This window comes from Sphaeramia orbicularis, chromosome 11 (assembly GCF_902148855.1).
Source record: "Sphaeramia orbicularis chromosome 11, fSphaOr1.1, whole genome shotgun sequence".
Lineage (NCBI taxonomy): Eukaryota > Metazoa > Chordata > Actinopteri > Kurtiformes > Apogonidae > Sphaeramia > Sphaeramia orbicularis.
In genome coordinates this window covers 8,534,881-8,559,165 of record NC_043967.1, presented here as the reverse complement: position 1 = coordinate 8,559,165, position 24,285 = coordinate 8,534,881, and the positions used below count along the sequence as shown (strand labels likewise).

The 24,285-nt window shown below is 37.1% G+C and overlaps 3 protein-coding genes across 3 annotated transcripts in view; 1 reads left to right on the top strand and 2 right to left on the bottom strand.

Moving 5' to 3' along the window:
• Positions 1-620: 620 nt before the first annotated feature.
• vps28 (VPS28 subunit of ESCRT-I) lies at positions 621-7,933 on the bottom strand. Its single transcript, XM_030147588.1, has 10 exons — positions 7,863-7,933; positions 6,867-6,930; positions 6,732-6,760; positions 6,423-6,460; positions 6,247-6,336; positions 6,057-6,162; positions 5,548-5,649; positions 5,103-5,156; positions 4,924-5,015; positions 621-1,642 (listed from the first exon to the last, which is right to left on the bottom strand). The coding sequence occupies exons 2-10, from the start codon at positions 6,904-6,906 to the stop codon at positions 1,522-1,524; spliced, it is 672 nt and encodes a 223-aa protein (XP_030003448.1). The 5' UTR covers positions 6,907-6,930; positions 7,863-7,933; the 3' UTR covers positions 621-1,521.
• Positions 7,934-8,147: 214 nt separating this feature from the next.
• Positions 8,148-11,423, top strand: aunip (aurora kinase A and ninein interacting protein). The gene is made up of 4 exons (XM_030147587.1): positions 8,148-8,182; positions 9,045-9,145; positions 9,272-9,428; positions 9,531-11,423. The coding sequence occupies exons 2-4, from the start codon at positions 9,053-9,055 to the stop codon at positions 10,529-10,531; spliced, it is 1,251 nt and encodes a 416-aa protein (XP_030003447.1). The 5' UTR covers positions 8,148-8,182; positions 9,045-9,052; the 3' UTR covers positions 10,532-11,423.
• A 663-nt stretch (positions 11,424-12,086) lies between these two features.
• The window catches only part of cap2 (cyclase associated actin cytoskeleton regulatory protein 2), a 36,237-nt gene continuing 24,038 nt past the window's right edge, over positions 12,087-24,285 (bottom strand). The window contains exons 7-13 of the mRNA XM_030147586.1: positions 22,222-22,327; positions 18,057-18,252; positions 16,384-16,550; positions 16,168-16,291; positions 15,482-15,564; positions 14,290-14,433; positions 12,087-13,020 (exon numbers count right to left, since the gene is read on the bottom strand). Coding sequence (XP_030003446.1) covers positions 12,937-13,020; positions 14,290-14,433; positions 15,482-15,564; positions 16,168-16,291; positions 16,384-16,550; positions 18,057-18,252; positions 22,222-22,327 — 904 coding nt within the window. The 3' untranslated portion in view covers positions 12,087-12,936. The remainder of the gene's footprint in view (positions 13,021-14,289; positions 14,434-15,481; positions 15,565-16,167; positions 16,292-16,383; positions 16,551-18,056; positions 18,253-22,221; positions 22,328-24,285) is intronic.

Below are 24,285 nucleotides of genomic sequence, written 5' to 3'. Positions count from 1 at the left end.
CTGGGTCTTAGGAGGTTAAATAACTTTATTAAACTGGACTCAAATGGCATTGGGTCACCACTAGAGGGGCCACACAGACACACCGCATATGGTCAAAATGTGTCAGTCAAGGGAAATAAACTTTGAAGTAGCCTCTCTTTTAATAAGGGCTTGCCATAAATATTCAGCTTTTATGACTCACTTGAAACAATGGCTCAATAGCAACAACAGCACATCAAATCTGTAATCACCCTTTGCCCATTGTATTCTGTTCCTTCCCTTCCTATTGTTAGTTTTATGTGTGATGTTGCTTTTGTTACTTACCTAGAGACAACGGATGTAAATTAGTAATGTCACCTATGATCCAGAATTTTTACATCTAGTATTATTCTAACGTAGGTGTTCATCAATGTGCACTGTTGTAAAAGCAAATGTCATGGGCTAGAAGGCTGAAATTTAAACAGTTTGTCCTTTTAAATCTAAGCAGTAAATTATGTCAAAACCAAGACCGTTAGAGAACTTGTTGTGTCTTTCTGTTGTCTATCTGCACAAAACTTGAAATGTCAGAATTGCTAATATTTACAGTCAGTATCTCCACAATTGGCTGTAGGTCATTTCCATCAAAAGTTGAAAAGACAAAGTTGGAGGTAGAATTTTTAAACTTTATTCCTAAAAAGGTGTTACATGCTTTCATTTAAAAATCAAAACTATTATTTACAGCAATAAAGTTCAATAAATATGTTTTCCCTATTGGTGTTTGAGGGTTGAAACAAAATTAGCAAGCAAAAAAACACACATCTGTGTCCACCTCGCTTTTTCCCACTTAATGTGGCCAAACCCTATCCTCTAAATAGAAAAATACAGATTAGAGTGTTATAACAAGAGACAGGGTGAAAGAGACTTAAACAAATATACTGAGAAACAAATCATAAACCATCACCTTGCTTTGAAGAAGTGTAAATCAACCAACTCTGAGCCCAAACACTTTGATATTACAGCACACTTACTGATTAAGGAGAAGCTGCTTTTGCTACTGTAATGATCAGACAATAAATGCTTACGTGAAAGAAAACAAACCAAAGAACCATAAGAGATAAAAAAAAGAGCTATACAAAGGCTTCAGTTGTTAAACCTTGTCCTCATGTGCGGAATTTACCAATGACAATAAGATCCTCAAGTGACATTCTGTAAAACTGAAGTACAAAATTAGACCTTTATTCAATCACAGTACAAAGGTAGAAGTAAACTGTTTTAAGGGCAATATGAATAGGATTGATCACACAAGTCTGGCAAGAAAAGGGGCCAATAGACAATCTAACTCTTGATTAAGGGACTGAGGTAATACCCAGCATAATGAGCCTGCACTATGACAGACAAATAGTTACGTAAGAGGCCGGAGTTCAGTTTACCACAACACAATCATGGGATGAGTAAATATTGAGAGAATGATAATAAAGGAGGTGGGAGATTTGTCAAAGGGAAATGTTTCCACACACAAATTCACATCTGCGAGGACAAATTCAAGTTCTAAGAACAATTGTTTTAGGAGGAGTGGAGGAAGCGGTTGAAGGCGTTGTAGGCCGACTCAAGGTCAAACAGCATTTGGCGCACCTGGTTATCATCCAGCTCATCAGAGGCTGACATGCTGCTGAGGGTGGTCAACCTAATGTGTGTGAGAGAGAGAAAAAAAGACAAATGATAAAGTGACACTTTTTCACATTACGGTTTTGAGTTGTTTTTGTTTTGAGTTTTATTGTGCCATTAAACTGCAGGCTAATAAGAAACTAGCAGTTAAGCTCTATGTGCAGTCACTGCAGCTACTTGGTGCTAAGAATGTACTTGAATGATTATCACTAAATGCTAAGTATGAAATGTTTCTGGCTTGTGTTCGTTAACAGAACTGTTCAAACTCCATCTCCTGTCCTCTCAACAAATGAGGAAGAGAGAGCAGAGGTCAAACTATCAGTGGATTGAATAGAGAGAAAGCACTGATAACCAGAAAAGAAAGTATAATAGAAAAATAAAAGGTTATTTTGTGATTGATTGCACAATAGTTTTGTTTAAAAGCTCACCATCACTGAATTTCACTGGAATATTTTTTACAATGTACATATGCATGTATGCTTGTGTTTTTCTCTCAGATAGAAGTGCAGTCCAACTGAGAGCAAAGTGAGAAGATAAGCTTCAGTAATATCTTGCTCAACTTCTGCCCAAACATTGCACGGTACCATTACTGGCTGAAAGTACAAACCCTCGACCCAAAGGTCCATTACCCTGATTAACATCATAAAAGGAGCAAAACAATAGGAAAATAAAAACTATTGAGGCCAGGGTTTCTGCAATTAAATACATCACCACTTACTTAGGGCTGCCCGATTTTGACAAAAAAAAAAAATCCCTATTTTTTCCCTGTAAAAACTTGATTTTTGTGTAAAACTACAAAAGACAACAGAAGTCAGCATGTCATTTTCGTGAGCAGCCCACAATCCAAGGTACTGCTCCCTACCTCAAATCTATGATGGTATCACATGATGAACCTACAGAAGTTTTTTTTTTAATATATTGTTTTTCATTAAAACTTTATTGAATGGAGTATACAATGTATACAACAAGAAAATAACAAAACAAGTTTGCCAGGGGAATACAATACAATACAATGTCCAAATCAGAGCAAATACTGATGGTTTTTATAACCTTTTTGGTTCTAGAATTATCTAACAGCTTTAAATAAAGTTCAAAATCTTTCAAAAATAAATAATATTTGGTTTTGTGTTACAGAACTTACATTTGTGAATGAAAAATTTAGCAGGTAAGAGAAATAAATAAATTTTATACAGATAAATATAGATAGATAGATATCTATCTCCATCCATCCATTATCTGCTGCTTATCCGGGGCCAGGTCGCGGGGGCAACAGTCTAAGCAGGGATGCCCAGACTTCCCTCTCCACAGACACCTCCTCCAGCTCTTTTATATATATATATATATATATATATATATATATACACACACACACACACTTTTCTTTCTATCTATCTATATATCTATCTACTTTTTGGGGTATCTGGGCCCACAGAAGTGATACCAATGTAAGACAGGCATCCATCATGCATGCGTGGACCCCGTAATATGAGTGATCCCCATGCGGTTACATTTTAATTGGGGGATCCGTGTGTGGAACAGACCGACTCAGGACACGCTGGAGGGATTCTATACCCGAAGCTGGTGGATGTGTCTGGGCAGAGGACTGTCTGGGCTCCTTTGCTGAGGCTGCTGACCCCGCGACCCAGACCCACATCGGAAGAAGACTGTATGGTACAGATCCAGGACGACGTAAGATGAGTGATCCCCATACAGTTATATTTCAATTGCGGGATCTGTGCGCAAAACGTCGGCTTACATTGGTATCACCACTGTGGGTTCATGAACAGATTTAAAGTCCGGTCATTACACACACTTCTGTGAAAGACCGCTGTCACAGATAGGAAGAAGAGCCTATGGTAGCCGCGGGCGCGCGACCTGGAGGCGTGCGGCCGGGAGGCACGAGAGAGACGAAATCGATTTTACGATTCCCTTTTTTTTTAAAAAATCGTCCTAATTATAAAATCCGACTTCCAATTAAAATTGATTAATTGTGCAGCCCTGCACTTACTGAATGACTGTCAGACGTAACGACGGACAGGATTATATGAGTTTATATATTGTTTTAAGGGAGAATGTTTCATACCTTGCCTTTAAACCTTTAATTTAACGGATTCTTACTGAGGAAAAAACTGAAATCCTGCTTGTTGGCCCAAAAGCAAAAAGGGAAATGCTGATGAATAGGATGGGCAAACTCACTTCCTGGATCAAACCAGAAGTGACAAGTCTGGGAGTCATTATAGACTCAGACTTAAACTTTAAGTCCCATATAAAGAAAGTCACTAAAACGTCATTCTTCCACCTCAGAAACATAGCCAAAGTAATACAGGTTATAAATCGAAAGGATGCTGAAAAACTGGTCCATGCTTTTATCTCCAGCAGACTGGACTACTGTAATGCACTCCTTACAGGTCTCCCAAAAAGCACCACAGACAGACTTCAGCTGATTCAGAACTCTGCAGCTAGGTTATTAACCAAAACCAAGAAGAGAGAGCACATTACTCCAGTGTTGGTTTCCCTGCACTGGCTACCGGTAACCTACAGAATTGATTTTAAGATACTACTCCTCACGTATAAAGCTCTAAATGGAACCGGACCAAGTTACATTGCAAACTCACTGATCGATTATGTACAAACTAGAACACTGAAGTCATCAAACGCAGGTTTACTAGCGACTCCCAGAAATATTACAAAGAAAATGGGGGACGCAGCCTTTACTAACTATGCACCAAAGTTATGGAATACAATTCCAAAAGACATTAGAGAAGCCAGTTCACTGAGTATATTTAAAACCAAATTAAAAACATTTTTATTCTCATCAGCCTTTGAAAGGAGATAAAAATGGGGTCACAATTCAGGAACCAGGAATGTGCGCTGTTTTCATTTTTATTTTATTCTATTGTATTTCTGTTTTCATTTTTTATTTTATTGTATTTCAAATTTCATTTTATTTCTTGCACTCAAAAATTCTATGTATAATCAAATATTTTAATGTGTGCTGTTTTTATTTTTATTTTATTATATTTCTCTCAAATTTCATTTTATTTCTTGATGTATAATCAAATCTTAATGTATTTTAATATTGTATTTTTTCAATCAATGTGAAGCACTTTGGGCTACAATTTCTGTATGAAAGGTGCTATACAAATAAAGTTTATTATTATTATTATTATTATTATTATTATTACTGCAAGTTCTAGATAAAGAATATAGAGGGGCCATTCACTACTTTACTGTGTCATTACTGTATACTACCATATAGTAGAAGTATATAGTACGACTCAAGGGGCTAATGGCACTAACCAGAGGTTCACTTTATCCTTTGCCTCTGAGTCGGGAGGCATGTTGCTCATTCTGTTCATGGTTTCCATCAGCTCCCTCAGGTCTGGTTGAATCTGGCCAAAATTAAAGAATGAGTGTTAAGAAATCAGTGCAATACAACTGTCTATATTAATATTTTGCCCATATTTTATCCCATTTACCTCATCCATGGCGCGGATCTCCAGTCTCAACTTGTCCATCACGGTGATAAAAAGCTGAGGGTTACAAAAGGTGGGAAAAAGTGGCAATGAAACTGTGTTCAACATGTTACACAGTGTAACTGTCAGTTTTAGAAACACAAAGACAAATAAGGAAACTGGAGTTTTTCTAGTGTCTCTCCTTTTGTCCACTGATTGTATCAGCTCATCTGATTTTATAAGCTGATTTCAGAGTTGGCAGTGGGCATACCTGATGGCTGCCAAGCCCATGAGCCAAATTGACTCAAACCATTTCAGCTTCTCAGTACCTGAAGTGAACTCACTACAGTACTCCACTGCAATAATAACTGCAACCATTTTTATGCAGGCACATGGCCAGAATAAGAAGCTCTGCCTTTGGATAGACTATGGTGACTACTTAATATGATTGTGGAGTGAGAGGACGTACAGAGACTATGTCTGCAATGCAACGGTTCAGGTTGCCCTTGTCATCCTTGATGGTGATTGGTCGATCCTCTTTGATCCTTTCCATCGCCAGTGGGCAGTCAAGCTAGAAGGCAATATAACAAGAGAAAAACTCCTTGTGAAGGAGCACTTCCAAAATAAAATTTATAAAATAAGTGAAAAAGTAAATGGAGCTTACTAATACCCCTGCCCAGTTGAACAACACTTTGCCCCTCCTGCTCACTGATACTGCCGAACCAGGAATGAATTTTGAGTCTTAACTCTCAATCTTTTCAATAACTTTTCAAATATTTTTAAAAATGCAAAAATTGAGAGAAAGGCACATTTAAGAATATATGTGTGAAATCTGAAAAGAATTGTGTGAATAATGTCAGAGAAATAGGTTGGACAAAAATCTCTAACAGAAAGACAGACAGAGTTACTCTTATATCTATATACCTGCACACTGTGGGGCGGGCAGGAGCATTAAAAAAAGATTGAATTAGAACTCACTCTGTACTTCCTGCAGAAATCATCAATGGAGCCGACATCTGAGCCCTGCACCTGTTTGAAAGCTGCCTTATACTGAACCAGAAGTCTGGAACAGGAAGCAGTGTATCTGAAAGAGACAAATCCTGCATCATATGATAGCAGGCATTTGGGTCAATCTTACATCAAGGACATACAAACAAGTAAAACTTACTCATTAGGTGTCACACAGTCTTTGATGTAAGCTTTCTCCAGAGCCTGAAGGGTCTTGACGACAGCAAACAACTCTGCCATGTTGTCATACCTTCAGAGACAGGGTTGATAATAACATATTAAAGAGGGTGACATTCTGAATTACTTACTGACACAAGGCTGTTCTCTGACACTTACTTTTCTCGTTCTCTTGCATTTTTGTATAGTTTCACTTCCTGAAACACATAATTTGTGGAGAAGGCTTTTAATGACAAAGAGGATGACTTAATACAATAATAATAATAACTAGCTAATAACATGTGTTCTTTTTATCATTAAAAAGGAGACAAAGTGAAGATTTTACAGACTCGAAACAGCAATTTAACTGAAGTGCCATTATTGTTTGTGTTCCAACTGTTCGAAATAAGTGCAAAACCAAGGCAAAACACCCCCCCAAAAAACAGGAGTTTTCCCACAGTGATTTAAACATTCCTAAATGACATTTACCTCATACAGCTCAGGCTTATTCACTGGAGCTGTGGGGGAAAACAGGTACATTATTTGAGTGGCATTTGCTGGTATTAAGCATTCAAAAGGACTAGGCTATATCTGTATAAAATGTAAGATGTCTAAGTTGTTTACCTCCTCCTACACCGCCCGTCACTGGTATCCCATGGAACATGTTGGCGGTTTTACAGAATTTTATCTGTGAAAGAGAAATGTTATTGAATGTGAGGAAAGTTGTTGGTTTCTATCAATTCCAATATTAATTACTTCAATTTTAAAAACTGCTCCCAGTTGTATAATTTTCAAATATATTTTATGTGCCATTTTCTTCGGCTTAACTTCAGGACATTTTCCTTCCATGCTATGAATAGAAGCCAAATCCAAACTTGTCAGATATATGTCAATGGCATAACTTGGTGGTTTGACGCTGATCAAGTGTCAATGAAAACAGCCTTCAAAGTGAATTCAATAGTTGCCGGGTGATAAATTTTGACCCGGATCCTCAAGGCTTCTGTATTGATATTTTTCAGTGGGTGTACAGTTATATGATCGCTATAGATAAAAACTCCAACTTTTAATGAACATCAACTCGATGATGAGAATCAGAAACTACAGAGGTGTCCAGCCAGGTCACTTATTTCACTAATTTTAACATGCGGGTATATGTCTTTAAGATATTCCTGTTTATCATCCTGAAATGATCTACTGAGCGCTATGGGGATATCCTGTGATATCTATTATCAAACAGACTGTTCTCTGTTCAAAGCATTGGTGAAGTTATCGCAGGCTTGGCTAGTTAACACACACAAAAAACTATTACATTAGGAAAATAACAACTATTTTCGCTGTCCAGAGAAATGTAGCCAGAAGACTCACTGAACAAATGTGTGACCAGTATCTATAGCGTTATGAGGAAAAAGCCGATCATCTTGTTTTGTCGACAGAGCTAGCTAGCTAGCTAGAAGTAGCTGTTGAAGCTAACCTCAAGTACTTCCTTCTTGATTTATTTTTTTCGGAGGACATACACGCGTTTATATGTAAACATTAAATAATAATTTGAAACCGCTACTCTATTTTAATGCTAGGTTATAATACAGTTCAAACAACAAAAATGAAAAACACTTCACTTACCCTATCAGCAATTTATTGTGACGTCAATGTAAACACACCCTCATACGAGGACCCATAGACGTCAATATTAGGTAGTAACAGTGCCTTACTAAAAATATTTTTAAAATAATATTGGACTCTTTAACGTAATCACTTTACCAAAAGGCTTTACGTTTTTATATTTATAATTTTTAAAATGTTGTCCCAATATAAAATAATCTTTAAGACTTTACTTTATTCAGTATTTTTTATACAGTCAAACACATGGATACCTTGCTGTCGAGGCGCCAAACTTGAGAGACATCAAAGCAAGCCTCAACTCTAAAGATAAAGACAGTGAGGTAAGGCAAGATGTTTAATGTCACGTAAATTATAGATAGTTTGGTCGGTAAAGTTGGCTGTATATAATGTTATGTTATTTGCGTTGCATGGTAAAGTTAACAGTTAATCTAAGTGGCTGTCATAATGAGCACTGACAGATAGTCAACTTTTCCTTCGGGTTTTTTCCCCCGTTAGAGTCCCAGTATAGTAAAATCAAAACAATATATATAGGTTTGCGGTCACTTATTAAATGTAGTTTCTCCCTAATATCTCTTCTGTTTCGGATATTTTACATAGCGTAATAATTTTCAGTCACCAATAGCGTCAAATTATTTAGAATTATATATTTTTAATCGAAGAAGTAAGGACCCAGGCTCTTCAGTCTTCCACAAACATAGGAAAAATGTTGGAACCTACACAGTACCTAACACCACCCTGAAAACTGCGGGGGGAAAATCATGGATGTCTTAAGTGCACATAGAAAAACACATTAGCACAAGCTAATCTTGAGTTTGTAGAGATATACAATCCAAAAAGTAACTTAAAGGTCCAGACAGTGTGTGTGGTGGTCTATTGGATTCAGGACCAATGAGCAGAGAAAGGTTCTGTGTAAAACATGAAAAATGATAGTCTCCACATTCTCCGATTGTTGTAAAAGTTTTTGTATATTTATGCTAGTTTGAGGTTGTATGTTTGAGTTGAAAAAATTATATTTGAAAGTGATCAGAAAAATGCATTCTCATAACCATTTAGACTATAATCACAATATTGTTTTCACCATATTGTGCAGCTCTAATCTGCATTTTTCCCATTTGTAGTGCAAGATGTACTGTAAATGTGACATTTTTTATGCAAAAGGTGATGATTTAGTTTTCTCACCAGTTTCCACTATGAAGACATCCAGGCCAGCTCTGCAGACCAGCAGCCAAGAGGAATGTGGTGTGTGGTTAGACACTGTACAGCTCAAAGGAAAAGCTAAACAGGTACCTATAGGAAGTAGACTGTGGAGCTTTATTATCATCTTAAATTCAGTGCTACCAAAGTGCTATCAATTCTATACACTCGTAGCCTCTTTTTGATATATTTACAAAGTACTTCTTATGTTGCAGAAACGACTCACCCGTCCCATTTCTAAACTGCTGAACCCATTTGCTGAAGGTGGAGGATACAATGTGGCTGTTGCTCTCAACTTCACTCAGACCAAAATGGAAATGCCAAAGACCAAACAGAGCTCCATATCAACCTTTTTTACATGCCAGCGCAGGGGTAGGTTGACACAATTTATCATACACATGTTATGATTATAAAGAAAATAGCAGTCTTTTTGTTGTATTAACTTTGATTCTTTCTTATTCTTTCCACCAAAAGTTCTCAATAAGATGTCTATATCTGAGGCGCCAACCACAGATCCACAACAACCTTGTGTACCATCAACCTTATCTGCATCTACACCTGTAACATCCGATACAAAAAGAGGCCAATATGCAGATCTTGGGATGTCTGACTTGTGTTACTTAGGGGAAGGACTAGTTGGGGCCAGTGTGGATTATGTGACTGGGCCTGAAGCAGTAGTGTGTTGGGAGGAAGACAAAGTAAAACACACACCCTCTCTAAACCCACCCGGTGAATCTGAAGAAGAACAGTGTGAGGAGGTAAAGTCTCCACAAAGAAAAAAGAAGTTTTCTGAGACTGCTGTAGTGCTAGTTAAGTCGGATCCCACTGCACACAATTATCATCAGGACCATTTGATGACCTGCAGCCAGGAGAATGATGCTGGCCTGATTAAACAGAAAAGCACGTCAGTGAAGAAGTTCAGTGACTCTGAGCCAGGTTTTTCGAGCAATCTACAAAGTGAAGCAGAATATGGAATTTTGGTGAATGTAGATGGAAGAACCTCAACTCAAAAATCCCTCAAACACTTTCAGCTTTCACAGACTGATGATGATAAAGAAAACAGCACCTCAATGTTGTCTGAATCCCCAAAGAAACACTCGACTCTGTCACCTCTTAAACCTTTTACAGATCATACGCGGGCAGGGTCAAAACTTGTGTCGCCTCGAAAACATATTCCAGATCAGCTGTGGAAAAGGGCTCATAATAAGGAGAACAGCATGAGTGCACAGTTTAAATGGATAAAGCCATGTAGTTCCCCTTTGAAAAGACAACCACCCAAAGGACATGAAGACAGTCTAGCCATGTTGTTCACTCAGGACTCAGAAGGATTCAGGGTCATCGCTCACCGAAGTCTGCATGCCAGGAGTCTGCTTAAAGATCAGAGTAATTTAAACAAATCTTATTCAGAGGACAATGAGGAGGAAGATATGCTCTTTACTCAAGACTCTCAGGGAAATATGGTGATCAAGCACTGAAGGGCATCTTTAAGACCAGCATCTCTTTGTAATCAGTCAAACTAAGTGTTATCACTAAGGTGGTTGTCAGATCAATTTGTAAACCCGGTGTTAGTTACTCTAGTTATCAGTGCTCACGAGAAAGGGCTGAGTCAGCAGCAGGTGACAAATATAGATAGGTGTATACATCTCAAACAAATAGCAAAGTATAATTTGCTGATGAAGCTGGTTTAGAGATATAGTACAGGTTAAATCAACTCAGCAGACCCCAAACTGTCTGCTCTGCCACAGTGTGAGTTAATAATCTGATTAAAATCCTATTATCAAGGCACAAGTACATCTGACTATTGCTTCCAGCTGTGTATTAATGTGCTGCATAGATACATGGTTGTTGGCATGTGGAACAATTTGTGCTATTCTTTCAGCTCTTCTGTTGTTTGTGATATTTCCAGGCATGAACCTTTTTAGACGGTGCATTTTTATGTTCAGCCAATAAACTATATTTACACTCTGGCCATTTTCCTCTAACGCCATCATCGGGGTGTGAAACTCAATGCCATTACCTAAAGGTGAATGTTCCAATGCTGTGTATTTTTCTCCTATTTTAAATACATTTTTCGGTGGCTTAATAATTCTTTATTGTAAGATTAGATATACATACAGAGTTGTACAAAGGAATGCAAAACACATTAGTTACTTTGTAGTTTTTCTTTTTTGATGCATTATGATTTTAGGGGACTACTGCCTTTCCAAACTTAAAGTCTATCAATTCATTCATTTTCCAAACCATATAGTCCTCAAGAGGGTCATAGGGGGTACTGGAGCTTATCTCAACTACCAATGGACAAAGGCGGGGTACACTCTGGATGTGTTGCCAGTTCATCATTGCAGGGCTGACCCTCAATTCTCTTAATTCTTGTTGCTTTTCTTGATCATTATATTTAATTTTCTTGATTATCTCCGTTTTGTTTATTTTAATTTCACATTGTACAAGACAGTGTAAGCTGTACACTCATTCTTCTACATCTACTGTATGTTTAAAGAGATGATACAGAAGTTGATTTTTACTAAAATATGGAGACGTTTTGTCATTTCATGATGAATTTTTTAAGGTTTGGGTCACAACAAAATCTTACAATTCACTTTTAGGCCTGGAGCTAAAAGAAAGTACTCCGACCACTATTCTAGCAGAATTTATTGATTAGAATTAGTCAGTAGATGGTGCAGTTGACTCCAAAAGGCAGGAGAAACCACCTTCATGGTCCTGGGAGCCCAGGGTTGAACTAAAAAGGAACCTCAACAACCCCTTCATCTTGCTTCGTGATATAGAGCTCTGGAATCTTATTTAATTTTTTTTTTTTCCATCTTCCACACTGAAGCAGTCATTTTGACACCAACTTAAAACAGGAACTGAAAATATTGACTGCTCAGTGTGAATCCACTCTTATTCTTACTTGGAGATTAATGTTTAATCCTTCTAGTTCCTGGTGTTGGATTTAATATTTTCCTTTATCTGGTGTTCCATCTCGTTGGATAAAGATATGCCACACAGTGAAAACACATATAAAACAGCAAATGAGGATTTTGAGTTTATTTGGAAAAATGATACACAATTACATCAAATTGTTTTCATGTAAACTAAATTGTTTTGAAGGTATTTGCGATGTACATCTTTGTTTCTCTCATGCTGGTACTTTATACTGTTACAAAATATAGTGAGATACAAACTAGTATGATTAAGTATGACAGGTTGTGACATTTTACATTTGAGTATTTTACGGTAGATGGTACCAAAGAATTCATTTTATTCATCAACTGACTTAATTTTTTTTTTTTTTTTTTTTTTGCAGCGTATTCATTGGAGCCTTATGTATTAAACAGTATACAATAACCACACACTATGGATAACTAAGATATACTTACATAAGATTAGGTAGAAAACCACCACATAAATCAACACTTGACTGAAAACATACTGACTACTTGGCCACTGGATTTAGTGTGTGTGTTTGATTATAGCCTTTAGCAATCATTGTTTTTTGGATGGTGTGGTCTGAAATATGTATAAAGTGATCAATAATAACACAAAAAAGAAGCAATTGTAAAGGACATAATTGATGGTGAGGAGAAAAAGAAACAAATAAGAATGTTTATATGTCAACAGTTATATAGTCTTACATATTTGCCTTTACTGACATGGCACATGGATGTAAGAAATGGAAAATACTCCTAAAAGCTTGGGTACTTTAACCAAAAATGTTCTGTGGGGATTTGTTTTTTAGAAATCAGCTTCTTAACCATCACTAGTTTCAAAGTGCTGGGAACAACATACTGTCACACAGTCTCTGAGGTCCAAAGAACTCAGGGTGCATGGAAATATTTTTATATGGAGGGTGAAGATGGTTGTGTTGTTGAAGTGTGAGTCCTCAGCCGGCGATCTCAGTGGGCTCTGTCACAAGTTTGGAGCCGTCCCACACCGTCTTAAACTGTTCTGGGACTGGAAACTCTCTCTGGAAAAGAAATGGTACAATATATCATATTTTTCTTTGGGAACAAGCGGTTCCAAGTTTGTGTAACAGGTTTTCGGTTTAGAGTTTATTATCTATTATTAGATGGTATCTGGAGGTTTAAAGAAGCTAAATTTATGACTTTTAAAGACATTTTTCAAGGTGCATTTGATCAAATCTAAGATCTTACATTTACATAAATAACAGTACAATAGGCCTCATAGTTATTGTGTTGAACCAGCCTTATCCATGTTTCAATCCAGCCGACGTTACATTTCCATTTCTCCATGGCTAATGTTTCTGTTACTGATGTTCAAACTCATACCTGAACCCTTCTACCCATGAGCGATACCTGGAGGCTCCACTCATTGAAACCTTCATAAAAACAATAAAATGATCAACACTAATTGCACATTTGACTAATTCTTTACAAAGATTTACAAATCAAATTTTGTAATATTTATTGTATCTGGAATTTTTAAGACCATTGAGTGTCAGATTTAAGGATTAATTATCAATTTTAAGGATAATTAAGGCCTCAATTTAGGACAATCAAATTTAAGACTTTTCAAGGATCCATGGACACCCTGTGTTAAACATATCACTGTATTTCAGCATCTTTAATGTTCAACTGTGATATTTATGAAATGTTTGACAAATGTTATGCTCTGACCACAAAGAAGAGTTTCAATTACAGATGATCAATTTTTTTTCTGTCGTTTTCATCTTGTTGAAGACTTTCGATTGCACTCATTTGGAGTGAATGAACAAAAATTTGCACAGATTATTACAGGAGTGTTTTCATCTTGACACATCTCATATGTCATTTTTGTCTTGTTATGACTTTTTCATCGTTACATGTTTTAAAAATTCTTGTCTTTTTCTTGATGTTCATTTCATTTTGCTGTGTTTTATCTTTTTCACCTAATATTTTGTTACATCTTTCATGATTTTTTCCTACTTTTTCTTCAATGTCGTCTTGATCTTGTGGCAACTTTTTTTTACTTTTTGGCTTTGTTGAGTCTTTCACAAACAATTTTATCTTGTTGCATCTTTTACATGATTTTTTGTCCTGTCATGTCTTTTACAAAAACTCAAAACCACAAATAAATGTTTGGTTTCTTCAACTGCCACTCAGGGCCAAATATCAGCCTTTACCCCAGAAATGAATAATGATTTAACAACAATTTGTCACCCAGCCGTAATGACCCCATTGTGTTAATATTTGGACCAGTACAGACTGGCATCTCAGGCTCTTCCTCTGACACTCACATAGTCATCGTCTCCCTCTGGTATCAGGATGTTCATCTCAGAGCTCTTGGCACTGACAATGTCACAGTTGAGTGAGTCTTTACTCAGGTAGACCTGGCAGCCCTCTGTCTTGTTGATGGAAATGGTGGGTACTGTACCCAAAACCTGGGACAGAGACAAACACCACAGCTCAGAAAATAATCTAACGTGTCACTGGCAGGTAAGACAACCTGTAATTCAGAATAAGTCAAGACAGATTTAGTTAACACAGCCACTTCCAAATGATAATTGCCAGTGGTGGAACAAATATTCAGACCCTTTGCTTAAGTAAAAGTACTAATGTCTAGTACTCAGTGTGCAGTAAAATGGTCTGTGTCTACTTTATAAATTGTTGGCAGTTTAATCTACAGAAATACATCATATGGTCGTAGTGTTGTTGTCCTGTAACAATCACTAAAAACATACATGAGATAATTTTTGAGTGAATCCGAGAGGGTTTTCTAAGAGGTTATTTTCACCCCCTAGACCTAGAACAATTTTTATGGCAACTTCCAAATGAATCTTTCTCTACAGTTGACCTTTCCTCAGTGACTTATAACCATTTTTTAGAATGTTATCCTTTGGATTTGGCATTTTCCAGTCAAAACCAGGTATTTTCCTATACTTAATTTACAAACCATAACAATTTTCATTTAAGCTGAAAATATATTCAAAGGTTATTAGATCAAAACAGAGGAAATGGAAGAAAAAGTGATTTTTGGTAGAAAAATACTGAACTTAACTGAACATACTGAATCATTGTTACAAAAAATGATGTTCCAGTGTTCACTACAGAACTTCTGAAAGTCCAAATGGGTCATATCTGATGACCATGACAGGTTGAGCAGGGTTAGGGGGGTGTTAGAGGGGTAGAACCCCCTCAGCTCAGAAAGAGGTAAACTTCATCCTTTACTACTTTGCACATTTGGAGTGGACAGACAAGGGATGAAAGATTGTGATGTGAGAAAAAACACACGCTGACAGACAAATAGAGAGAAATTAAATGTAGAATTTTTGCCTATATGTATAATGTTTCAGATCATGGACATACTCAAGTACCTCAAATATATATTAAAATACAACATTTGACAGCAAGTCCTCAGGCTCTGTCTCTGATATATTGTGAGTTATCTAAAGTCAGCATCCAGTATCACTTTGGAAATGTTGTACTGACCTGTAACTGAATGGACTTGCAGTTGATGATTTCCACAATGCCAACTACATTCTCAAAAACAAGACCCAGCTTCTTACAGTTGTCTGAAAAGACAGAGCATGACAGGAATGATAAAAGCCATATCTAAAAAATGTTTTGACTGATGTATTTATTTCAAACATGAATGTCAAACAGAAGAAAATAAATAAACAAAACACTTAAACATAAGACATATATTACATATTCGAAAAGGAGTGAGAAGAAGTGCAACTTATAAACTCTCACCCCTTCTCCTTATATAATTAATAACAATAATACCCTTCCTCGTCTAATCATATCTATACACTATGCCATAATATGACTGATACTTACAAGTAAATAATTTGGTTTCCGGCTTTATATTATTATGAACACATATAATATGATTTACATAAACACATAATACAATAACACATATATGTAAATACCTATTCATACACAGATCTACAGTATGTACACCTACATATATACACACACACATACACACCTATACATACATTTACACACACATACCACATACTTGTACATCTTTATCTCACCCAGTGATCCCCAAGCCTTCCCTTATCCCTGTATCTCTGAAAAATTGTCTTTGTACGTCTTTTTAAATTCTTTCATGCTTGGACATGTTTTGTTTTTTTCTAAAATCCTCCTTTTTTAATGTTGCTTACCAACAATGATGGAGTTAATCTTGCCTTTAACCTGCAAGGTGGAGTTGTTACAGCTGAACACATAGACCACTTGTTTTAGCTCCGTCTCATCGATGATCAGGTCATGTTTTCCCTCAAAGTTCTCCTGCATCCATAACAGAACACTTTCAATAGGTATCAATCAAATGTATTTAAAGGAAAAAGGACTGATAGAACAGAAGTAAACTTTTCACATACCACCCTCCATTTCTTCCCCTCCAGCTCCAGGAGAGGGGGTCTTTTTTGGACAGCTGCTTTGGGTGTGTTCACCAGCCCGGGGGTCTTGGTTTTGGTAGGTGGTGCTGCTTGAGAGCGTAGATTGGGGTTCTTGTGAGACTTTTGTTCATCCTTGACATGTTTCAGACCTGCAGGCGGAAAGATGAGGAGGATTAATACGTATTTAAAGACATTTAAATAAGTCATTTTTATTTGCATTTTCAAATTGTCCATCTCATCTTTTCTTGTCTCATCTCATCTCATCTCATCTCATCTCATCTCATCTCATCTCATCTCATCGTACAGGCTTCTAAATAGTATTAACAGGAGACAAAAATGACTTGCTTCTATCTTAATGAAGGCCCATAAGGAGTTTAGAGAACTGTCTTAGACCTCCTTTTGCTTTGTTGTTTGTAAGGATGTAGGACCTTTTTTTATTAAGATAAAAATATTAATAAGAGATACAGGAAATAAGTGCACAATATTTTAAAAAGTAACTAAAATTCAGAATTTATCATCAAGAAAATGGCTTGAGGTTGAGTTCTTTTACATCAGGGATCCTGTGGTTTATTACACCAAGCTTCTGTCAGGACTTTCAAAAGTTCTTCTTTAAACGTGGACTGTCTTTTGTTGTTTTCTCTTCCCATGTAGCTTCTATAAAATTCAGCTTAAGATCAGGGTGTCAGGCTGAAAAACAAGTCTGTTTTTAATCAGAAGTTTTTTTCTTTGGTTCGATAAAACTATTATTTGAATAGGCAAAAAAAGGTTAAAATGTGCTATGGACATGTCTGAAAATGAGTAGTACACACACACACACACACACACACACATACATATATAAAAGAACAAACAAGTCAAATGACATCTGCAAACTAAAGTCTTCAACAAATTGCAAAGTGTTTTGTATTTTGTATTTAACTGAAATAAACATTCATTCATTCATTCATTCATTCATTCATTCAAATTTGTTTACAACTTACTAATTAACTAACAACTTAAGATGTAACATACAACTTTAAAAGGTACGGTCCATGAGTGTCCTCCAGTAAGCATCTGTGTGAAATACAACAGTGGAACCAATGTTTAGCACCAGCTAAATTAAGGAAATGAAGTTTTGATTCAGGAAAATGTATTCAAAATTTTTTTTTAACGGATTTGATTCGATTAATCGATTAATTGTTTTTGCTCTACTCCACCCTTTTCCATCAATCTTCACTCATATCATGACTAAGCTTTTGCATATTTTTTGTATATCTTTTAGCTGTTTCCCCTCTAGAGAAGAGGTTTATTGGCTGCTACGCTCTCACAGAGGCCATTTATGAGCCAGCTTCTCCAGACTCTAACATATCCTCAGCATGTTCTGTGCCATTTCTTCTCATGTCTCAAAGAAGAAACTCAAAGCATCCCATGAGAGTTCAAGACATGCTAAGTGCCAAGGGAGGTCACTCTAAATATTTATCTCTTTGGTCATGTAATGGTGGCGTAAGATTTTTGATCAGTACAGTGCATTTACTTCATCAAGACCAGTTCATGCTGAAAACAGAAGTGATATGTGAGTCTTCCAGATCCCCATGGAGGATGTGTGGACTTGCACCTTCTTCTCTGTCTGACTTGTTTTTGTACCTGAGGCTTTTAAGGCACACCAGTGAACCCACCTTTAGTGATGTCCATGCCCTGGTTGAGCTGGGCAAAGAGCGCTGAATGCTGAGAAGCTGCACCGCCTGCTGAAGAATCGTAATCTGTGAAGACTGGAGGGGGGCCAGGGGGAGGTGGCGGACCTGGGGGAGGTGGTGGGCAGGGGGCACTGGGGGCCACTGGGGTTTCAAAGAGAGATGGAGGAGCAATTGGGCCCTAAGGAATTCAGAGGCGAGTGTTAGAATGTGGAAGGTGGATGTAGTAATATATTTCTCCAGCAGGAGGAGTATTGCACAAAAAATACCTTCAAGCTTTTCTGTTTATAATTTTGCAGACTATGTCTTATTTATTACTTCGGTGCTTCTACTCCACAAAATCTAAGGTTTCAGTGTTTCATATTCCATTTTCTGTCCATTTGCTGTCCTGGAAAAACTATGCATCTCAACTTATGCTGATTTTGAGTGTTTTAGTTAAACTGAAGAATTGAGAAAATTCTGCTCTTTAAGTTAAACCAACTTTTTATACTTTACTGGAAATACCTTTTAATCCTTCTTGGATTCACTGGAAGATGAGCTCACGTATCCTTCTACAGCTGATTCTTATAGGACAGTGGTGCTAGAAACACATGATTATCTTACAGAATGTGATACACTACTAAATAATAAAACACTACCAAGTAATAAAATTACCAACAATTTATAAATTCAGTTAATGAACTCAAACCTTAACATGTAAAGCAGGAAAATGGAACAAATAAATGAATTCAGCCAGAAAGAAAAAGAATAAAAAATATATGTAATAATTAATTTCAATTCAATTCAATTTTATTTGTAGAGCCCCATATCACAACAAGGTTTCCTCGCAGGGCTTTACAGAATAATAAAATGCACAAAGGGACCATTAACTACACACTGAACACTTTAACTTTTCATACATCCTTTTCCCCATATAAGATTGGTTTCTATCCAGTGGAATACGTATATACACGGTGTATTTTACTAGTAGTGATTAATTTCTAGTTCATGTTTCTCCAATAACAGCTTTGTTGTAGCTGATGAGCTGTCTATGGTCTAAGTTCACAATCACATATTGATGACTACAGTGAGGAGAAGCAGATACACACACACACACACACACACACACTGTCTGAAGACCTCGCACAGCTGCCAGGGACACACACCTATCATAGAGGATCAGAGGGCCATCGTCCGTCATATTACGTCCTTCTGAGCACAGCTGAGACTACTTGACCTTTGACACCAGGCACATGTGTCGTGTATATCATTACTGAACAATGTCGACCTGTTACACTAAACAGATCAGCGCATACCACTGCATTAATGTGTTAAGTTCTCCTGCTATGCATGAGCCAACACAAACTTTCTCACATAAGAAAAAAATATCACGAGTTGTATTTTTTTGGTGTCATTTTTGGCAACATATTGGAATGTGTTTCATTTTATGTTGTCAAATGAGACTAACAAAGATGTTTTATATTAAATTCCTACTTGCTGCTATTTAATGTTTTCATAATTAAATATCAAAATATTATAGTAAACATTATATCAGTATAAACAGCCAAGCAAAAATGATAAAGTGGCTTTTTTCAAAGTTTAAAATGTCATGATTTTCTTCCTTTATTTCAGACATTGCTTAAAGAAGACAAACATTCATTAGGAAAACTGGGGTCCAACACATGACCATGACCCATGGTTATCCAGGTTGGTTTTCATCAGTCATTTTTTGCTGTATTCTAGCTGCATTTACTCTGAAACAGAACATTTGATACTGATTCTGACCCTTCTTAATCAATCTACATCTTTTTTTTTTTTACCCCAAATTTGTTGAGGAAAAAAAAATCTGAATATTAGCAATTTTAAAAAATGGGGTCCTGTTTTCAATTATTATAAGTCACTCCACTTTTCTCATCCTGCGTATACTTAACTAGTCAACAGCTTCGATAAACTATCTACAAAAACACACAGACATAAATATCTGATGATAAGGGGCAAAAAAACTTCTTGGCGTTATGCGTTCTTAGCGCACCTTGTATGTGTAATGTAATCTGAAATAAAATAAAGCACCAGACAAGGACAGAGACAGATTCATAACTCATAACCCAAACAACATGCAAAGTCCCTCTATTTTGGATTTTTGTTTAGCACCAAAGTTTTCCAGAGGAAGCACCAACCCTGATTTCTTTTTATTTGGGCATCGCTCATGATTTTCCCACAGAAAAACCATGATGCAATAAATATATTTGATTGCCCTAATTTGACATTTTATTGACCATTAAAGGTCAAGGAAGATCTTACCACAGCAATGGAATATAATATTCATAATTATGCCTTCATTGGTGTATAATCATCTGAAAATAACAATGGTTTTGTTTTTGTTTCTTACAGTGGGAGTGGGTCAGTGTGAGTGCATGGAGTCCATCATGCCTCCTCAGCAGTTCCAATCACTTTCATCTAGTATTAAAGTGCACTACTGCCATGTGCAATGTTTGTAGAGTTATTAGTCAATTAAAAACCCCAGAGTAAAAAAAACAAATAAACACTGGCTCTATAGATGGTCTTTTTTGTGAGGTGGTATTCAGTGGGTTACACACTTAAGCATTACACACTACTGCTACATGTCACTAAATATAACATTTAAATTTATGTCATCCAACATAGATGGTCTTCATTAGATGAAGATATATGATCTTCTCCCTCCTTGAGTAACATAGTTAAATGTCCATATTTTTACACTAAGTGAGGTTTGAGGGTGAAAACTTAAGCCTGGTCCATATGTCAGACTGTGGTTGTCATAGTATGTGTGTCACTGAAGCTCTATCTGAGCAGCAGATGACGGCTGTAGTGAAAAGGGACCAGCCCTGCAGTTTAGGTTACAGTTTAGGCTGCATGTGTACACAGGCTCTTTGTCAGGGGTTCTTCTGTAAAGAAAACCTCCATTCAAGTAAAAACCCTGAGGACCACCTGTTAGGAACACACACTCCCGCCTTATACGCACACACACTGCATCCCCTCACACACTTCAACTCTGTTGTCCAACAGCAGCAGCAACAGCTGACACATACACACACACACACACGCAGCCTCTGCTGACTAAAGTTTCTGCATGTGGAAAACACAGTTAATGAGCATTAGCTTGACATTAGGTGTCGATTTGATAATTGGATGGTAAGAAATAAATATGCAGGACACTTTTCCTGAAAAGCATGTTTGTGTGACTGGATGAGTCTTGGTAACAATTTTCCAAACGGAGGCAGGGCTTTCCTCAGGTAAATAACCATGAGAAAAGCCCTCAAACCTCTAATAGCAGAAAGAGGTCAATCATGTGTTGAAGACCTTGGTTAGTAATCTCTGGGATTGAGTGAGTGGAAGTCCAGAATAGATCGGATTCCCCGAGCAGACATCCAAAAACAGAAGTGTGTGTAGTTAGAAAGTTTCTTGTGATTTCTATGGAGAACAGATGCTGGAAAGAAGCTCATTCATTCATTCACACACTCTGCTGCTCCACAACTAAAAATGGAAGTGCACAAAAAACTTAGAGTTAAATTTAGCCCTGATGTAAAAATATCAAGCCCTGTGAATGGAAACTACATGAAACACTGTTGAACACACAGTGTGCAATGTCTGTCAATCAAAGCAATAACACAGTACCGAGTTTGACGACACCACAAAAAAACATCAGAGCTGTAGCTCATATCATGTTAAAGGTTCAATGTGAAATATTGGCACGTTTGCATGTTTAAGTGATATTTGTGCTGGAGTCAGGGTTGTGCTTGCAGTTGTTTTTGGATGTTGGCAAAAATGCATTTCTAATCTGACATTATGCAATGCAACATGTTGCAGCTGTCAACCACACACAGGAGTTTGCATTTTGTTTACTTTTGGGCATGGAGTGGACAAGTAATGCTACCTAATAAAATGATGCTTATGCCAGGTGACCAAAATGGATCTCTTTTGTTGGAAACATTTGATATTACTTGATATAATTGCAGGCATTCACAAAAACTGGGGATTATTATATATGATACCATTAAAAGAGCAATTGTAGAAAATAAATATACAAATCAATATTTTTATGGATGTAAAATAATAATGTCTGCAAGAAAATAAATGCATATAGAAGTATGATGTAACATAACTGGTGTGTGTGAGTGTGTTTCTTACTTACAGTCTTACTCCACACCAGTCCAGTTGTGTGATGTTGTTTGATGAAGGACTGCATCTCCGTCCAGATGGACAGGTAGGAGCGCACCCAGTCCACATGACGTCTGTCACTGGGGAGGATAAAGAGTCCACAGTACATGGATCAGATGACAACAGGGTAAACAGTCCTCAAGTGATGTCAGCAATCTTATCAAATCAAGTTATAACATACTGACATGATGTGTTTTCAATCAAAATATCTTTGTGCATGAACTGAGTTACATGTATTAACATGTGTAACTCAGTGAGTGATTGTATCAAGCTGTTAAGCATTTCATAACCTGGAGAAACACTGCTGCATGGATTGGAATGAAAGCTGGAACAAGCATTTAATCACTTTTGATAAAATGTAAAAAAAAAAAAAAAAAAAAAAAAACTTCAAGTATTGAAAGAAAGTTCTAGTCTAACATTAGGTTTGTTGGTTTAGTAAAACTGTAATGACCATACATATATGCATTTCTAAGTTTCTGTATTAAGATCCAATCTGAATATATGTGAAGTATGTACAGCAGTAAAAACAAAAGTTTCAGGGGGAAAAAAAAACAAACAGCTATTATACATCAAAGTGGTCGTATTTAGTGTGACCTCCCTTTGCACTTAACATGTCTTTAACCCTTTTGTTCAGACAATATGAGATTTATTGCATTCATTTTCTGATGTTTTATGCCAGGTTCATTTAACGCATGTCAGATATTTGTGCTGCTTCTTGTCATGAGGTCAGAGGTCACACTAAATAGTGACTTTGACCTCTACAACCCATTTAGTTAAGTTTTTTGTGTGTCTTTTAAGGCTGTGGCTTTTTCCCATATTTTCTTACTGTATCTGAAAAAGAGAATGAGAAATAAACATGTATACCCATTTCAACCCAGCAAAAACCACAGAGCCAAAGGTGCCCTAAGACTTTTGCGCAGTACTATCTATCGCTAGACGACACATGTTCTTAAATGTAATTTGTACTATATTACATCCAGTTACCGTGAGTGACTAACTTATTGCATTTTACACACTTGGGATCAGGCCCGGACTGGCTAATCGGGAGGACCGGGACAATTCCCGGTGGGCCGGTATAATATTTAGGCCGCGAGGGCCGGAGTTCACTTTAAATATACATTTAATATTTTATTTATCTTTTTTTTTTTTGGGGGGGGGGGGGGTGTTCAGTCATATCACTGAGTTGATCACGTAAGCTGCTGCCGCTGTTCTTGGGCTGCCACCCCCTCTACTAGCAAGCTGTTTTTTTTCTTCCTCTTTTTTGCAGACGCACTGTGACCTGACGTAGTATGTTGTTGCATACGGTTAGTAGCTCTGGACTGTAGCTGTGGAGCATATACGATCTGTGCTCTGTAGGCTGTGGATGGTCACCTGTGTTTGCTGTTTGAAACATGGATAATAGAAAGAGCAAAGGTGGCGCAGAGAAGACAAGAATTAAAAAGAGGAAAGCTCTTGAAGCAAACGCAGCCAAATGTGCCAAAATCGGCAACTTTTTCCACAAAAACGACCTCCCGGTTGGAAACAACTAATGAGGATGATGAACCAGGTAAACCACCTTTCAAGTTAGTTAATTATCGAGTCAAAGAATTGTGTGGCATTGTGGCGTGTAACATAACATTATGTCATTTAAATAGTAGTATGATGCGATGCCACATAACTGGGAAACTTTGTCTTGTAGCTCCTCAGAGTCAGAAAGCAGATCCAGCACCAGGCACCAGCCATGAGCCCACAAGTCCAGAGTGGGCAGGTAGGACTGCTCATAGAGGGAAGATTATTAGAATAAATAGGCTACAATGAAGAGTATGGTGTAGGCCTGTTCAGTATGAAAGGTGCTCTGAGATGCTAGATGATTCAGCACTACATGAATGAAACTGACACGAAGGCTTTGCAAAATACAAGATTTGTGCTGAGAATTATGACCATTTTTAAAATGTGATTTAGTGTCAGAACCAGAGCCAGGAGCCAGTAGTGATGAGGGGATTGCTCCTGTCAGGATGGAAGGAAAAGGTGAGCTGTTGTAACAGATTGTGTGAACAAG

What these genes read in the sequence shown, in the direction of transcription:
- vps28 (XM_030147588.1), bottom strand. Translation starts at nt 6,906, where the DNA reads ATGTTCCATGGGATACCAGTGACGGGCGGTGTAGGAGGAG. An exon ending in GACTGTGTGACACCTAATGA is followed by an intron (nt 6,163 to 6,246) that starts GTAAGTTTTACT and finishes TGTCTCTTTCAG; the next exon opens with ATACACTGCTTCCTGTTCCA. An exon ending in AAGGATAAAGTGAACCTCTG is followed by an intron (nt 1,643 to 4,923) that starts GTTAGTGCCATT and finishes CACACACATTAG; the next exon opens with GTTGACCACCCTCAGCAGCA.
- aunip (XM_030147587.1), top strand. Translation starts at nt 9,053, where the DNA reads ATGAAGACATCCAGGCCAGCTCTGCAGACCAGCAGCCAAGAGGAATGT. An exon ending in TCAAAGGAAAAGCTAAACAG is followed by an intron (nt 9,146 to 9,271) that starts GTACCTATAGGA and finishes CTTATGTTGCAG; the next exon opens with AAACGACTCACCCGTCCCAT. An exon ending in TTTTACATGCCAGCGCAGGG is followed by an intron (nt 9,429 to 9,530) that starts GTAGGTTGACAC and finishes TTCCACCAAAAG; the next exon opens with TTCTCAATAAGATGTCTATA.